General features: G+C 42.7%; 1 protein-coding gene across 1 annotated transcript; it reads left to right on the forward strand.

The window, feature by feature from the left end:
• Window positions 1-1,333: 1,333 nt before the first annotated feature.
• Window positions 1,334-12,172, forward strand: CAPSL (calcyphosine like). Its single transcript, XM_071425556.1, has 5 exons — window positions 1,334-1,645; window positions 5,523-5,656; window positions 6,510-6,687; window positions 7,325-7,534; window positions 10,145-12,172. The coding sequence occupies exons 2-5, from the start codon at window positions 5,523-5,525 to the stop codon at window positions 10,244-10,246; spliced, it is 624 nt and encodes a 207-aa protein (XP_071281657.1). The 5' UTR covers window positions 1,334-1,645; the 3' UTR covers window positions 10,247-12,172.
• Window positions 12,173-17,752: the final 5,580 nt, after the last annotated feature.

Genomic DNA, 17,752 nt, shown 5'->3' on the forward strand with positions numbered 1-17,752 from the left:
GTCCCTGGGCTCACTGGCAGAGGGAAGAAAAGGCAGCAGAATGCAGCTGAATATCCAGATATTGAATTAACTTTTTTTTTTTTTTTTGCTTTCAAGAGCCCACCCCTGTTGTTTCAATCTGCTGCAAACCCCTGAAAGTCAATGCAAATTCTGCACTTGAACAATTTCTTTATTGGGGTGGGAGGCTGAGTTCCAAGGACCAACTTGTTCAGTGAAAACCATTTTTCTGGCCCTTGGTGCCTCTGTTTTTTCTTTGCAGAGTGTGTGACCAGGCAGCAGCCCAGATAATGTTCATAGCCCTTTATCTCTTCTGCATTCCCAGGAGGTCTCTGGAGATCAATTCATGAAATAAAGATTGAGGATGGAAGGATGTTATATTTTCACAAAGGCAGTATTTCTGAATCAGTGAATGATTAAATAAGCCTTGTTCCCTGCTTATGCATTAATGTGCAATCAGCTGCCACACAAGAGATATAAAAGAATATTCTAAGTCTTGCACAAGCTTTGGTTTAGTACCAGGAAGTACCTGTTGATGAGAGATAAGCAGCCTGCCAGGATGCAAGTGGTATTAGTCTAGCAATTGCCTAAAATAATTTTCTGCTTTTGCCAGGAAGCGATGCACTTTTTTGTTCTTGCTCAGTGTTTCATCCATGGCCAGAACAGGGCTCTCCCTTCATTTCCCACGTGCTCTCACACTGACTTCTACATGCTGCCTTTGCCATCAGCCTTGATCTTACATGTTCACCTTGCTGCTTCCCCAGAGGGCCAGGAACACACACAGGCTATTTCCTACCCCTAAGGAATCTAACAACATCCTGATTCCCTACCAAAGTGGTACATTATCTTATTGACGATATTTGTGACCTTCTGCAGACCGAGTTGCTAATAGCTGTGTCTAGGGAGGGAGCAATTTTTCCTTATCATATGGGTGTTTAACCTTTTCAGCTTTCTTCTTGCTACAAATGAACACAAGCTCAGCATCTCCCCAGAAGTTCTAACCACCAGTGGGTCTTCAAAGTGGCAATTAATCATCAGGGATAAAATTTATGCTGGTGAGGGGTTTTTTCCTTTGTGAACCACAACTGACAGTCCTTTACTTACATGCTTCTACTATGTTTTCAGTAAACAATTGAACCCGAGAGTTTTTTCAACCCTATCAACTATGAAAGCAGGGAAATGTGTTCTAGAAACACAACCATGCAATGCAGCACTTTCCCACAGCCACTCTGCCTTGGTCTTATCACTCAGCAAGGGGCAGCACAAGGTGTCTCCCGCTCTCCCCTGCTCTCCAGCCCATGTGGGCAAAGATAAGAAGAAAAGGCATTATTTTTAAAAGAAATGAAAAGGCTCTTGAAACACCAAAGCAATTGTCCAGGGAAGCAGCGTAATTGCAGGCTGGGCCAGCCACTGCCTACAGTGTCACCTTGGAGACCAGCAGGCAAACTCCAGGCCTCCCAAAAAAGGGGGGCCAAGGCAGCCGTGTGTGTAAACAGGTAAAACGAGATGGATAAGGAAGCTTTGCAGTGAGGCTGTGGCCCATTTTCACCTGAACTTGTTGCTTGAGCCTTGAAGCACAACACTATCCAAGCCTCCCAAACACCTTCCAGTCCTGAGTGGAAACCCCAGGTTCAGAAAAGCATTGCAGGTAAGGGATTTTTTTTTCCTGTTTATTACCTCACAGTAAGTTTCTCTGATCAGCCAAGAGTAGTTTCATCAATTTCAATTAAATCTAATTTTTAAATCTAATTTTTTAAAATCTAATTTTTATTTAGATATATAAATACATATATGTATTTATAAATGTATATGTATATATGCAAAAGAGCAATTGCAGTAATGTCCACCTGTCAGAAGGTTGAAGCTGGATGAAGCTGGTCACGATGGAGAGAGACATGGGAGGCTGCTGCAGAGGGGTCAGTGAGGCTGGGAAGCCAAATTTTTAAGGAGGTGTTTAGGCGGTTGTCAAATACTCCTGCAGCTTTTGTGCTTTTAATGATTCAATGAAATTATGAGAAGTAAACTAAATGTGTGCAATTGGTTTAGGCCACTTAATTTATTCTTAGATCCTGAGATCCTCTGCTCTGGGGTGGGTGGTATGCCACTCGTGTCTTTGGCCAGGTGAGGGCTGTCAGAGCCTGGGCAATCCAGATGGGACTCTGCCTTTTTTCATAGGATTTTCATAGGAGGCTCTTGGGTGGGCTCAGCTGAAGGATAATATCTAAACAAATGTTGCAGAGCTTAGACTGGATCTGACTCTTTCCAGGTTTAATCCTCAGGCAGAGAGGAATGTAAAGGGATCTGGTTGCTGAACAGTCTAAAATTCTTCTGGAAAAATCCAATCCAAAATTTAAGGTTTTGTTTTTGTTAGGAATAAATGCAATCATTTCTGTTTGGCCTGCACAACACAACATCACCTATAGAAACAAACAATGCTGACAGCATGGGGTAATTGTTCATAGCCTAGTCTGTTAAATAAAACAAACTCTCCAGGATTCAAAATTAAAATAAACACTGCTGGTTAATTTCACTGAGGGAGATATCTGATGGTCTTGGATGAGATACACAAATTAAAACCATTTGGAATTACTTTTATGACCTGTTCTTGTTTTATTAATGGTATTAAGATGTAACACATTTGTACACTATGCAGAGAATGGTTATACTCAACAAACCCTGACTGCATCTTTAATTACTTCACATTATCCAAAAAGGAGCAAGAGCAAAATGAAAGAGGAGGAAAGAGCATGTGAATTACAGTGATTCCTCCCTCCTTGCACTGATTTGGAATCTCTTTTCTTACAATATAGCCTAGGAAGGGTTCACCTCAAACTTAAGCCTGCAGCCAACAGAAACAGTAAAGTGATAGAAGTGTCACTATGGACCAGGCTTGCAAGTCACAGGTTTTATATTTAACTGGTTTTCTGTATTTTCTGGATGTATAAAAAGCGTTCTCAAATGCTTACTGCCATGTGGCACAGGAAGCCAGGTCCTGTTTAAGAGGCTTTAGTGTGATGTGAAAACTCAATTACTTTGCAAACAGACTTTAATTGCTGAGTTTTGTATAGAAACTTGTTGGTGATTTGTTAGTGAACATTACAGAGAATGCAGATTTGCAAAGAGCAGCAGAAATATTTATTATTAGTGGTTTTAACCATGATATCTGGGGGGAAAAGAAGTGGGAATATCTTTACCTATGATATTAGTGAGATTACTGGACTGCTCCGACCCATTTCAGAAGGAACATTGGGAAAAAATTGAGAAGTTCGAGAGCAACAGCAGAATTATCTGACATCTGGAAATTCATTTTGTACCAGGAGTCTTGAGCTATGCCTAATTACTAAGCAAAAGTGAGTTTAAAAGGGATTTTCAAGTACTTACACCTGGATACATTTTTAATAGGTAGCTCTTTAATCTTATAAAAGAGAGTAAACCAGCATCTAATATGGTGGAAATTCAGACTAGAAACTGCATATATTAAAAGAAAAGTTATTCAAAGCTGGAACAACTTAGCCTAGAGATGGTGAGTTCTGAGGCAGAAATGCTTATAGATGTAGAAGCAAACTTTATTCTTACTGCAGAAATTACAGAGGATTGGCCAGTTTCAGTGGCTTTTATTGAGGTTCAAGAGATCATAACAGATAACAAATCAGATTATCCCTCCATATCCTCAATTCATGAGTATTACTGCAATGACTATTTGATGCACCTGGCAGTATTCTGGAAATTACTGATCCTGAAGCAAGGAGATGCCAGACTCTTTTCATGGTGTGTGTGTTTGTGTAGATTTTTGTAGTGTGCAGTAGAGATTAATTATGTCCTTGTTGGTCTCAGTATTTATAGAAATCCATAATTGACATAACAGCGTAGAGAGAATCACACTGCACAATGATACACTTGCATCATGTACTCTGTATGTAGATGTATTGTTGCTATATATTATATATAAGCAATAGTACATTATTATATAATGTAAATATAGTTTGCACTGTATTTCTGTAACCTCATTGTATTTTAAAGTCTTTCCAGCTAAACATTTCCCCTTTAAGGATAGGTCACTGTTTGTGAAAAACATTTTTGGCTGCTGATCTCACACAGCTGTGAGATCTTCCTGATCACTGGTTAATGAGTTCCCAGAAGAACTTCGCTTACTCTGTCTGAAGCAAAGGCCAAAATGCTCTATATTTTACTTCTCTAGACTTCTACATTAAGCTAGTACTGAAACCATTTGGGGAGTACAAAACCATTTTATTTTTCTGTTTTTCCAAGCCCAGCTGGAGTAATCTAAAGTGGCTATAAAATTCAGCATATTTGGCATTACCAGCAGCCCATGCATTGTAAACAGGAGTGGATGAACAGTTAAGATGAAATAGTTTAATTCCATTTTTCTTAGAAGTTTTGTCTGGTCATTTCAATTCACACTTTTGCACATGGAATCACAATGGGATTGGAAGTGTCACATGCACTGACAGTGCCTCACACCGCTGCTCAGCTTCATCTCCTCATCCCAGCACGGCCTCAAGCAGAGCACCAGCTGCCCTCTGAGTCTAGAGCTCTGCTGTAACTTCTGTGACTCTTGTGTGCCCTTATCCTATGATGCTTGAAAGGCTGGAAAATATTTTGGGAGTCTTCATGGCCTGCTGCAGACCCATCAGCCAAGCTATGGAACAGCAGTCTTGGCACTGAGCACGTGCCCAGGATTCACTGTGGCCCTAAAATATCAGCATGGGCAGTCCCACTTTTCATAGCACTAGGCACAAATAATCCCTGTGGGAGAGGCAGTGGGTCTCTGCCAGCCTGGGCATGCTTCTCTTGGTGGTGCTGTTGCAGCACTGCAGAGTCACAAGCTGGTTTTCCCTATTTTTATTCCACTGTTTTCCTCTGAGAGAAGCTGGAAGGCTTTTGTTTCTGCATGTGAAATCCTGGGGTGCTAAATACTGTGGAAGTTTAAGGTATTAATTTGTTCTGCAGTTGTGTTAAAAAAGCAGTAGGTGTCATGTGTAGGTGACTGCTGCTGCTCAGACATGCAATGGGAGAAATCTCTGCTCTGCAGAATCGGGACCTCAGTGGAACAAAAGTGAACCAGAGGCAAAGGTCCCCAGCCAGGAAAATTTTTGTCTTCCTGTGGTCAAATGACAGCTGCAAATTTGGCCAGGTGGAAGAGGCTTGGCCAGGATGCTGTGTACAGAGAGGGAGTCACACACTCCTGAGTGTATCCACCAGTTGTCACAGTGTTCTCACACTGTAGGCAGAAATTTTTACACACAGTTTCCTGTCTGCATCTGGATTAATCACAGGGTGGTTGGTTGAGCCCTCCTTTCATGGTCAGTGACCTATATTGGCAATTTCCCTTTCTGATAGAAGGCTATAAGGAAAAGGAAACAGAGGGTCAAAATGGGTCCTCATGAAAGAGCTGCAACCAGCAGTTTGCAAGTTAGGGATTTGGGATGCTTTGTATACTAAGGCAAGTTTCAGCACTGTGTCTGAATGTGAATCCACACCACATCAGTGTTTTGGTCTTCCAGATGGGCACAGCAAGGCATGACCGAGAGATGGCAATCAATGCAAAAAAAAGCCTGCCCACAATCACCAACCCTATAGAAAGGCTTCGCCTACACTGTTTAGCAAGGGGTTCTGCAGGCATCAAAGGACTTGGCAGGTGAGTAAGCAAGACGTCAAACCCATTATTCAGCCTAATAATTTTAGCTGCAAGAGGCTCACACCATAAATAGGGACCAAAACTTGAGTTTTCAAGTCTTCTTGAGTTTTCTCATTTCAGTACAAATGCCACAACCCACAGAGCCTGCCACTGGGGCTTATTTTTTGGGACACAGGACTAACCTGATAACCTTTTGAAGGATTGAAGACTGTGAATCCCTCATGAGAAAGTCCTTCCAGAACAACCCCTGCCAGAGAAAAGAAGGGAACATTAACCATATATCTCTCCTTGGAGTTTTCTAAAATTATCTTAAGTATTTCAGCACTGGAGATTTTAAGTTTCTTTCCCTTTCAGGTATGATGCCCTTGTTGTAATGGTCTATTAGCTGTCTAGTTTAGGGAAGGCACCTAAAACCTTTTTGCAAGCATCCCATCCCTAGGAAACGGGTGTTGCATCACACCCTGAGATCCCTCCCAGACCCCATACACCACAAATGGATCCAGATGGTGACCAACTGGAACTCCATCTAAATTTGGAACTTCATCTAAATGTGCAGCTTGCAGGGGCAGAGGGCTATAATGAACAGGAATACCATGGCAGCCTTTCCCTCATTTAACTTCAGGCATATAATACTCATACACCTTATCTAAACAAGTAATCTCTACTGCCAATAAGTGTAGGGGGTTTGTTGGTCAGGGTTTTTTATTTATTTCTTTTTTCCCCACCTCAGAACACAGAGCAAGGAGGAAATGCTATCTCAGTAAGGTGCCTCTCTACTCCAGTACTGTACTAACCACTGCAGCATTCTCCATGTTTTCCTATGCATTTTCCTCAAATTTCATGTTTTCTACAGAGCATTTAGGATTATTGATGGTAACAATAGCAGAACCCTTGATTTCAATGAGTTTCTGAGAGGACTGCATAATTATGCTGTGATGATCAATAAAGAAGAAGCTCAAGAGCTTTTCCAGATATTTGATAAAGACGGCAGTGGCACAATTGATTTTGATGAATTTCTTGCTACACTGAGAGTAAGTCTGAGAATTTGCTGTTATTGCATTAAATGGATTAAAATATAGCAGAACAGAACAAAGTAGAACAGAATATTTGCAAATAAACAGTTGTGATTTTTTTCCAATTAATTGTGGCCTTGATTTAGATACTGAAATTCCTGAGCTGCAGTCTGGGTACCTGTGCAGTTCAACCCATCAATCTCACTTCTTTGTCAGCCATTTTATGATGCATCTCTTTATAACATGAACTTACTCAGGGGGTGCTTTCTCCATTCCACCACAGTGATTGATTTTGTCTGAAGTATCTTTGGTCTGCTGAAGCTTAAATAATTAAGACAGAAAATACCAGTACTTTGGATAATTAGTAATTTCTTCTTGGAAATATTTAAAATGGGCAGATCAGAAAAGTGTTCTAGGTAGTATTTTCTCTCTTATTGTCCATTTGCTATTGTATGGGTATATACTGAATAGTCTTAATCATATTGCTCTTTTGATGACATATTGCCCTTTCTAGCTCCTGGACAGTGTAAACTATCACCAGTATATTGTCCCATCTCCCTTGAAAGTTTTGCTACTAGCAACAACAAGCACTTGAATTTGGAACTGGGCAAGTAGTTGGCAAAAATAAAATTATTCTGTTAATATTTCTTTACAGCCTCCCATGTCCAATGCAAGAAAAGAGATTGTCATGCAGGCATTTCAGAAGTTGGACAAGACTGGAGATGGTGTCATAACAATTGAAGACTTACGCGGGATGTATAATGCAAAATATCATCCCAAATACCTAAATGGAGACTGGACAGAAGATCAAGTTTTTAGAGCCTTTCTGGATAGTTTTGATTCACCCTATGACAAAGATGGGAAGGTAAGTGAAGCACCTGATTGCAAGCCATGAAATCACCATCTGACTCAGAATTTGACTTAGGTTATTAAGTGGGGGAGTAATTGCAGTACCAAACATCCATTTGCATCACATATATATAGAAAAATCGAAGTAGATGCATAACCTGTGCACAACACTCCTGATACAGCTAGTTTGCACATTCTGAAGCAAAGGGGCTCTGTACAAGGGTGGTTGTGAGATTGCATTAAAGCTTGTAGCCTTAATAATCCAATTTCATAGATTACACTAAGTACATCTTCAGACTACCCCACAAAATTGCTGACTTTCATGATCCACATAAATTGGGGGATTTTTCACTTTTTAGGAGAATAAAGACTATGATCCAGTTCAAAAGCAGGCCCCCTGCTTTTTTAAATACTTTACAGTTAGTTCTTCTCCAGTGTAATTACTGAGACAGAGACACTTGACTTGGAAATCAGTCCATAATAGGGACAGATTTATCTACAGGGAATTGGAGGGAAAACGGGGCTGGGACTACTGCCATGGGCGTGTACCCTGAGGAGCCATGAGCTAGGACAGAGCTGGGAGCCCTTCCTGCACTCTGGCTCAACTCTCTGGTTCAGGTGCAAAGTCTGGGCAACTTTTGTGATGGACTTCTTACACATCTGCTCTGCAACCATCTCTGAGCCAAACATGCTCTTTCCCCTTGTTATGCAGACTTTGGTCCAAACTTACATCTGTTGACCAGCTCAGAGCAATCCTGTATCTCTGTGGTTCACTTGGTGATATTCTCAATCTGAGCAGTTAATAATAACAAATGAGGCTGTAAGTTTTTAATCAGTGCTTTGTGGAATGTCTTTAACATTTCTCACTCTCCAGGGCTGCATTGCACTGGTAACTCTACCTGTCTAATGCTCCATCCAAATCCTTCACTTCCTTGTTCCCACCACTCAGGGTCTCTTTTGTGGTTTTATCTACTTTAGGCATGACTTTGCACTTAGTAGAGCTGAATTTCATGCCCTCTGCTGCAGTGTCATCCTCAGAGATACCAGCTCAGAGCCAGCTATGCCCTTCCACTTCCAGGGGTGACATCCAGCAAATTTCCAGCAAAATGTTCCTGCTTTATGTGCTGAGGTCATATATGAATGAACACATTAAATGAGTTCCCAAACTGATCCCTGATGATTTCAGTGCCTGGTTACTCTGAGCATCCACCTCTTGGTCAGCAATCCTGATATTAGCTCACTTGATTACTGTTTCTTCTGAGAAGAGACTGTGGCTTTCCCGAATCAGAAGACACTAATGATACTGAACACCTAAAATGTTTTTAGCAGAAATGCCTCAAGGTTGAGCATTTGCTAAAAAATGCTGTCTTCATGTGGTCTTGCTGGGTGCTTCTGAAACAGGCAGTTTTAGTGAGGCTTGTAATCATCTTGTGATGGTAGGACAGTCTGAAGTGGTCTCTTCTCCCTATTGTCATGCTAAGTTCTCAAACACACAATGCAATCAGAGCAGATACCATGGAATCACAGAATATGCTGAGTTAGAAGAAACCCATCAGGATCATCAGGTCCAGCTCCTGGCCCTGCACAGCACACTCAGAAATCACATCCTGTGCTTGAGAGCATTCTCCAAACACTTCTTGACCTCTCTCAGGCTGGTGCTATGAGCACTGCCCTGGGGACCCCATTCCAGTGCCCCACAACCATCTGGGGAAGAACCTTTTCCTGACATCCAGGCTAAACCTCCCCTGACACAACTTCAGGCCACTCCCTTGGGTCCTGTCACTGTCACCCCAGAGCAGAGATCAGTGGCTGCCCCTCCTCTTCCCCTCACGAGGGAGTTGTAGCTGCAGTGAGGTCTCACCTCAGTCTCCTCCAGGCTGAACAGACCAAGAGACCTCAGCCACTCCTCACACAGCTTCTCCTCCAGACCCTTCACCATCTTCCTGGCCCTCCTTTGGACACTCTCTAATAGCTAAATGTCTTTTTAATATTGTTTTGTATTTTTCAAATTTTTCTTTGTTTATTCAAAGAATAACCTACACAATTCAAAAGTTAAGACATCACAAGAGACCTGCACAATTTTTCTCTTGGTTAATTTGATTTTTTTTAATTGTAATTTTTAAACCTCAACATAGCCATGAAAGCTATTTAAAACTCTTAAATATTTGAAAGAATATTTGCTTCATTAAGGGAAACTTGTTTAGAGCAATGATATTTTCTCTCTAGGGGTGGATGTAAAGTTCCAAGCTGTCTATGAATTGCATCAGAAACCTCACCCACTTTATTAATAATTATGCAAAGAACCAGATTATAGCATCCCTGGAAAAAAAGTACATTAAAAATTTGTCTTCTTAAGCAGCAGTGATTTTAACTTCAGTTGCTGGTAAGGTTAGTTAAACTTCACATTTCATCTCCATCCAAGTGTTGTGGAGGACAAGAGCTCTTGTTTCTAGCAAAGTGAAGTATAAATGTCTTAATTTCTCCTGTTGGATTCCTTTTTGTTAGCCACAACATGAAATAGCAGATGCTCAGTTTCATTAAAGGTTCTTCTCAGTGTGTTGTTTTGACTTACAGCATTAAATAAAAGCAAAGGCTCATTTTCCTATTCTTATTTTCTCTATCTCAGGTCACAAAAGAAGAATTCATGAACTACTATGCTGGAGTCAGTGCTTCAATAGACACAGATGTCTACTTTATCATCATGATGAAGAATGCTTGGAAACTCTAATCATATAGTTAAAGAGGCAAGACTCCTCTCCCACCTTTTATAGGTACCTCTGATAAAGTTATGCACAACAACACCCTCCTGTTCCATAACAACAGTTTCCAGTAACTGTACCAATTACTTTCAATCTGCAGAATTAATTCCCAGATGCTTCGGTCATCTCAGCCTCAGGGGATCAGAGCAGAGAGTAGATCTGGCATTTGGCCACCCCACACATCTGTCCTTTTTCTCTTTCTATCCCTGGCATGTCTTTTCTTTTCTGAGATGAGCTGTTCTTTTATTTTCTGGTATCTGCAGTAGGTTGCTGTGGCTCCTGAACATCCCCTTTACAATGTTAGATACAGCTCTGCTTTGCAGAGGATGGAAGAGGTGGCATCCTGGTTTAGGGCAAATTTGGGAGAAAACCTCCAAAGGGGGCCCCTCCAGAAAGCAAACCCATATAGCCCCTCCCCCTGTTGTCATTATAGTGCAAGAGTTCTACTATCGTTACATTGCAAGGGTTCCATATTGCTAGAATTTCATACCTCCTTGATGTTTCTTGTAGGCATCTCCTCCAGGCACTGACTCTTCCTTGTCCTCGCAGTAGCCAACTGACTACAGTTCCCCCCAACCAACCAATCCACTCTTTTATAACACTCTTATTGGCTACAGCTGTGGCCTGTTAAAATCAGGCCTGCTTCTAATCTTTAATAATTAACCCAGCTGCATCAACTCTTTAGGGGGGTAAGATTACTGTCCACACCACCTTCATCTACCTATATTCCACCCCCCTATATCCCCCCAACTGGTTCGGGAAGGATTCCTCAGAGAGAAGTGGAAAGAACCTGTTTGTTTAACAGGCAAAGCACCCCCCAGCAGACAAAATGAACAATACTGGATGACAAAACTCTTTCATCACTCTGAAAAAGATGACAAATTCAGAAAGTCTCTCCTGGGAGTGGTCGCTCTGTTATCAGTCCCTCCGGCGCTGGGGCAGCTGCTGCCCAGAGTAGGCCCCGCTAGGCCACAAGGTGCAAACTCTTGGTGTTTCCCAGGTCTCAGTCCAGAGCAGGTTCGAGGGGTTCTAAAAAAGGGAATGGAAAAACAGTCCAGGGAAAAATTCAGCCTACTTAGCTAAACTAACTAATGAGCAGAAGCAAAAGCAAGAGCAAAAGCAGGAACAAGAACAAAGCAAAAGCAAGAGCAAAAAGCCAAAGCTGCCCTATGTACTGCCCCATCTGTGTCCCCTGACTTTGGAGAGAGAGTGATAACAAAACAAAACTTCACTTTTCAGAGCCAGTCTTGAAGGCACAGAACATAATATCCAGCATAAACAGAACAATGACTGGGGATACAAGCATCATAATGTCACCCTAGGACAGAATATTTTGATGGAAATCAAAATATTCTGAAGTGTGGTGGTCTTGCACAGACTGTTATAAATGGAAGGAAGTCTGTCCCAAGAGGGTCATGCAAACCTTTTCACCTGTGGCACTGCAGTATCTCTTGGCTTTGTGGGTCTCACTGGTGTGATAGAGCAGCTGCTGGTCTTGCTGCTGGGAGCATGTGAGTTCCCAGTACCGGGAGGCTGGAGGGGCAGTCAAAGACGGGGAGACATGAACCAGGATAAATGCAAAATGCTTTTAAAGCCCTGTTTTTTATCCTGGCTCAGGATCATTTTGATTATGTGATCATTTTACTTCTATTTTTCTTCAAAGGGGATATATGTGTTACAGTATTCTCTCTGTTCCTGGAATGTTTGCTGACCTGGTAACTGTTGCCTGTACAGACCTACACTGAAAGTTGTTTACTACTTATTTGTATTTGCAATGACCAAGATATGACTTCAGAGAGCTTTCCAAAAATGAAGAACTCATAACTTTCTTATCTTGTTGTCTTCTGTTTCTGATGCTGAATAAAGACTGGGAACCTACTCTTCTTGTCACATCAGTAAGGCTGTCTCAGTTCATCTTTTGTCCTTTGTCCATACAGATAGGGCAGAAATGGTACACAAAGGAAACTGTAAAAAAAATCCTAAAAAAACTCCTAGTGCGTGAGTATATGGTGTCTTAATTTTTCCTGCTTTGATACCTTTTTCTTTTTCCCTCTACTTTCTGCTCCTCTCTCATCATTTTGCTGCTCTCCCAGACTGAGAAGCTGCTAGTGTAGCAGAGAGTAAATGCATTGTGCATCGCAGCATTTGCTCCATTGAAGGCTGGCAGCCAGCTAAAAGCAGTACAGGATTATAGAATGGACTTCAAAACAGCCTTTGTCATGAAGTTGCAGCTCTTAGCCTGGGTTGCTAACAGTTCAAACACTGAAGTCCTGAATGCTTGCTGCACTGATCCTCTGCAAGCCCTATTTTTCTTTTGTCCTGCAGTGATCTCAGTATGACCAAAGCTGCTTGCAATTCCTTAGTGAAGGTTGTGCAAGCTCTATTGGTTTCTTGACCAGTAAGACTCTGGAAACTTGTATGGCTGACACTGGAAAATGGTGGAGAAAGTCTCTTTATAATTGCCAGCCATCAAAAGAGGAGCCTTTACTTACTGTAATGCTACTGAAGTGCCAATATATATGAAAAACGAACTTACTATCAAATAGGGGCTGTACGTGGTCTGGCAGCTTGAATAGAATCCATTAACTTCTCTTTGATTAATTGATTTCACAACATGGTGTCATGCTATCTCTCTTTAAAACAGAAATAAAGTGATGTGGATGGATTGTGGGAATCACAAAATGAAAGAAACATTTCCTTTTGACTTGCTATCTCATGTCTTTAGAGCCTGCAGTGATCTGACAGGCTGATATTTGTTCAAGGGGAAGTAGCAGTTTTAATTTGAGTAACTGCAGCCAGTTTGTCTTTGGTACTAATACCTTCCAATTTTATTTAATCCCAAACCAATATACATTTTCAGAAGGGAGGATTGGTAGTGAAAGCAACTGTACTTTTTGGGAACCAGCGGAAGTTTTGTCACTAGGTTCTGGGAGCCTTAGCTGAGCCTGTGGCAGCTGGGAAAAATCCTGTGCTTCAGGACAAGATTTCTACACTGAGCTGGACTAATGGGGTTTGTGGGGGAACTTGAAGGATGTGATCCAGGAAAACTAATGCCCCCTCACCTTGGTGGTGTATCCCTGATGCTTTCGGAACAGTTCCCAGCTCAAGTCTGCCTGCATGCGGACCTCATTGCTCACTGGATATGTTTCCTGAGAGCGTGGTTCCCAGCAGTCACTTCAACATTTGTACAGAACCATGTTTCCAAGGGCTGGTTTCATGTGCTTTGGAAATGAGGAGCAAAGTTTCTTTTCACTTCTGTGGGAACAGGGTTGCTCTTAGAGCAGTCTGAATAACAGCTGGTAACTTCAGAAAAGGTATAGTGCTTGCAGAGGAAAAAAAATCTGGGAACACAAAACCAATGATTTTTCACTAGTAATCAGACACTGTAGAACTCAAATTGGAATCTGTCCTGTACGAAATGTAGTTTGATTAATATATGTGCAAATTAATGGAATAAACACTGACATTAGTTGCTAGATAGTAAAATCTCTACTGGGGAACATGCAGCCATAATGGCACACTGGACACACACACACTGGTTGTGCAGAGGAAGTACTTTTCAGGGATTAAAGGAAAGTTAAAGGGATTTGAACCAGACAAGAGGGATATTCAAGACTAGCAACAAGCGCCCAGAGCCTCCCTTCAGCACTTCTCTCTCCCTCTCTGTGATCTGGGAGACCCAAAAATGAAGATGAAAGGCCCCTGTTCAGCTGCAGCTGCAGTGTGCTGGTTACAGACCCAGCAGATGCAGGAGATAAGTGGTGATGCTGTCCTGCCAGCCTGTGGCTTCACAGCACATGCAGCAGATTTTGTGAGATAGGTGGCAATGCACACCATTGTATCTGGTGCTAGCATCAAGATGGGAGATCTTGGTCGGTGCTTCATGTTCTATTTCTTCATTCTGATTGTGCAACAGCTGCTGAACAGGATGGCACAAACCACAGGAACATCTGATTCTGCAGGGCAGGGGGGCAGTCCCAGAGGTGGAGGTTTGGCCTGCATCTTGAGTTTCAGCCTGCTGCCTGGCACACTTATTCTGTCCTGTCAGGAATAAGGTCTACACTCCTCAACAGCCTGCACTGAAGTTTGCTCCAAAAATGTTGGTAGAGCCCTGCAGGAACAAGAGGAAAGGCCCCTATAACTCTTCCAGAACACTGCCCCCACTTCTTGCCTCTGTATGAGCCATCAGAGCACCTCAGTGACACCACCCCACTACCCCAAAAGAGCACCAGCTATGGGAAAAAGGATGAGTGGGACAGCCTTTTCTTCTGGTGTATTCCTCTTGGAAAGATGGCACTTCAGCTGCTTCCTTTGCTACATTTCATTCTGGCCTCCCTGTGCTCTTTGTGGTTCATGTTTCTGTCTGTGAGAGGAAATTTTTTTGGCTTTTGTGAAAAAAAAAAAAAAAACAGAATTTTTTTTTTTTTAATACTTTCTCCTGCAGAACAAAATTCTGATTCAAGCACCTGAGTTTAATGCAAGCCCCACTCTCTGCCATATATTCTTGAAACTAGACCACAGGAGATTTTCAGTGATCTGATTCATTCTGCTGCTCTTGTGACACAAAGCTATCTTGGCAGAGGCAGGTGGCAGCAGCAGAAGTCTTGCAGATGAAATCACCTGTGCATGCTGTATGAAAGCCAGCTTGCCTTTATGTAATTCCTTGCACACAGTGCTACCTCAAACCTCTGCAGCCGTGTGGGCAGAGCACGGCTTTGCCATCACAGAGCTGTCACTGGCAGAAGGAGCAAGACCAATGATTTTCCTGATTTTTGTCTTGCATCTCCCATCCTCCACACTGGAAGCAGCAGCAGCAGCAGCAGCAGCAGCAGCAGCAGCAGCACACTGAGGTTTCCCAGTAAAGAGGTAATGCCAAGGGCAACCTGGCACTGCCAGCAGCTGCTACTGTCCATTGTCACTGTGATTACAGCTCATCCTGTTTCTTTAGCTTTCCCCCCTTGTAGGGTGAGCAGAAACCAGGATTCCCAGTAGCCAGTGCTTAACACCAAGCCCTCAGGTGGCTGAAAGCTGCCCCTCTGTTTGCAGCAGCCCCTGGCCATACGGGTGCGCCTCAGCAGAGCCTGAAACCCCTGTGGTTTTAAAGAGAGCTTGGTTTTGGCTCTAGCACCTCTTCCATGCTCATGCCTGGAGGTTTGCAGCCACCCCAGGTACAGCAGCCTCAGCTCCACAAAAACATGGACCCAGGCTTCCCCCCAGCTCAAGCACTGCTGCTGATCCCAACTGGAGCTGCAGCTGCAGACTGGGGACAGGATCCAGCCTTTGTTGAATATCTTGGAAAGAAAGGAAGCGCAAGGTTTTGTGGAAGTTGAATCAAGTCTGGTTTTCTGTGGAAAAGCAGAGATTGTGGTAAAAGGTGGGAAGTGTTTATTTTCCTGAGATAAATTCTGTTCCTTTTTTCATTTAAAACATGGTGGGGTTTTTTGGTTAGGTTTTTGGGGGTTTTTTGGTTTGGTGTTTTTTTTTTGCTGTTGGTTGGGATTTTTTAGTTTCAAAAGGTGGCATGGTTTTTTTCAGCTTATGTACATTTTCTGGAAAAACAATTGTCAGACTCTGTTGGAGGAGCTCCAACTTTGTTGCATGGATTTATTCCTTTAGACATTTTCATCAATGCATTTCTGCTTTGTGTCTCATTTTTTCTGTTGCTTGACAAAACTTTGGGGCTTTTTATATTCATTCACTGATGGTCCTGATGTTGGACTAATCTAATTTTGCTGTGACATGTAAGTTATGCCATCAATATTTAACAGTAACTGGGAAAACGATTTTTTTTTTTTTTTTTAGCCCAAAGCAGCAGCAGCTCTGTTTCCTAGTGAAAGAATCTCAATCCATTGGTCTTAGTGTCATTCAGCTAAATTCTGTGTTGGAGCTTGCTGCAGCAATACATGTAAAAATCTGACTTCCCTGGAAGATGCAAAAGAAGTTTTGCAAAATATAGAGTCCATTGAGCCACAATATACAGCCATCACCCTTGTAAACACTGGTTTTCTCATTCTTAGGTAACAAAAAATGAATTTCTGAGTTACTGCTATGGAGTTAGTTCTTCTGTGGACACTGTTGCCTACTTCATTTTAAAGATGAAGAAATCCTGGAAACTGTCTTTTGCTTTTATTTGTCCAAACTTCATTAGGGCCATAGACTAAGTGAAATATTGCTTAGTTTGTTGTGGGGTTGATTTTTCCCCCAGGTCCGATCTGAGCAACGCTTTTGGAGCTGCGCGATGTGATGGCACCAGCGGCGTCCAAGGGCTGGGCTCTGACACGCTTTGTGTTTCAGCAGGTGGCGCTTAGAAGCCAAGGAAAAGCCATCCTGGCTGAAACCCGGAGGTGCCGCGTGAGCGAGGGATTATAGAGTCGGTATAATTTAGCAATTGCATTTTCTGGCATTATCAGTTGTTTTCTTGTGTGGCTGTGCATTAGATTTGTTTTGCCAATGCTCTGTGACACACAGAAGTGTTAATTTGGGTGGCTTCGTGATCACAGTAATAAGGAGGTGTTTGACTCTACAATAATTCCTCACAGAGGTGGTAAGTCTTCTTTATATCACGATTTATCTGTTTTTAAGTGATCGCTTCAGAAACCCCACAACCACAGAGATAACTAGCTTGATTTAAAAGTGTATTGACTAAAATCCAACTGCCTCTCCCCCCAGGTTGCAGCGCTGCTGTAGTGCTGTACCAATACAGGCCTTCAAATCAATAAACACTACTGCTAAGAAGCTGAGAAGGGGCTGTACTCCTGCCCTGCAGAAATACCCTGCCAGCACCACCACATCCTTTGCTGCCAGAAGAGATTGTTTCATAGTCAGCTTCTGCCTGCCAACAATTGCCCTGGACTCAGCCACATGTCCCTGCAGCAGTGCAGGGACAATGTTTATTTTGTAGCCCAGATTTCACTGCCCATCACAGGCATTTAGCCATCCCTCCACCCTGGCAGAAAGCAGTCCTCCTGCCTCCCCACACTTAGCTAAATGGTCCTCTGCTGGCCCACTGACACACGCAGCATTTGTGTGTGTTTTTTCAGCCTGTCTAATGAATGTGCGCAAGGGGAGGAGATGTGGTAAACAAACTAAAGCTTTTAGCCACGGATGACTATTGCCTTGAGATGTAATTAGCATTTTTCAGCATTATTAGAATTAGACCATGACTCATTGTTACAACTGACAATAGTCTAAGTTTGTTTGTGTACAGCTAAGAGACATTTCCATAGTGCAGGAGAGGAGTGCTCACAGTGCTGGGAGGTGTTTGCATGGGCTGCACACAGGAGAAGGGAAAAGCAAAGATGGGAGGGTGTCTGTGTGTCCCCACGACTGCAGGAGAGGGGCTGGAGCCCCATGGGCACACAGCAGGGAGGAGCAGGCAGCTCCAGGCACTGTGTCCTACTGCAGCTACAGAGGAACCAGTGCCAGCAGGCTGACTCTGGGTGTGCAGCTGAGCGAGGGCACTGGAGGCAGAAGGG

This window comes from Agelaius tricolor, unplaced genomic scaffold (genome assembly GCF_023055355.1).
Source record: "Agelaius tricolor isolate 1412-34295 unplaced genomic scaffold, bAgeTri1.0.p SCAF_4, whole genome shotgun sequence".
Taxonomy (NCBI): domain Eukaryota; kingdom Metazoa; phylum Chordata; class Aves; order Passeriformes; family Icteridae; genus Agelaius; species Agelaius tricolor.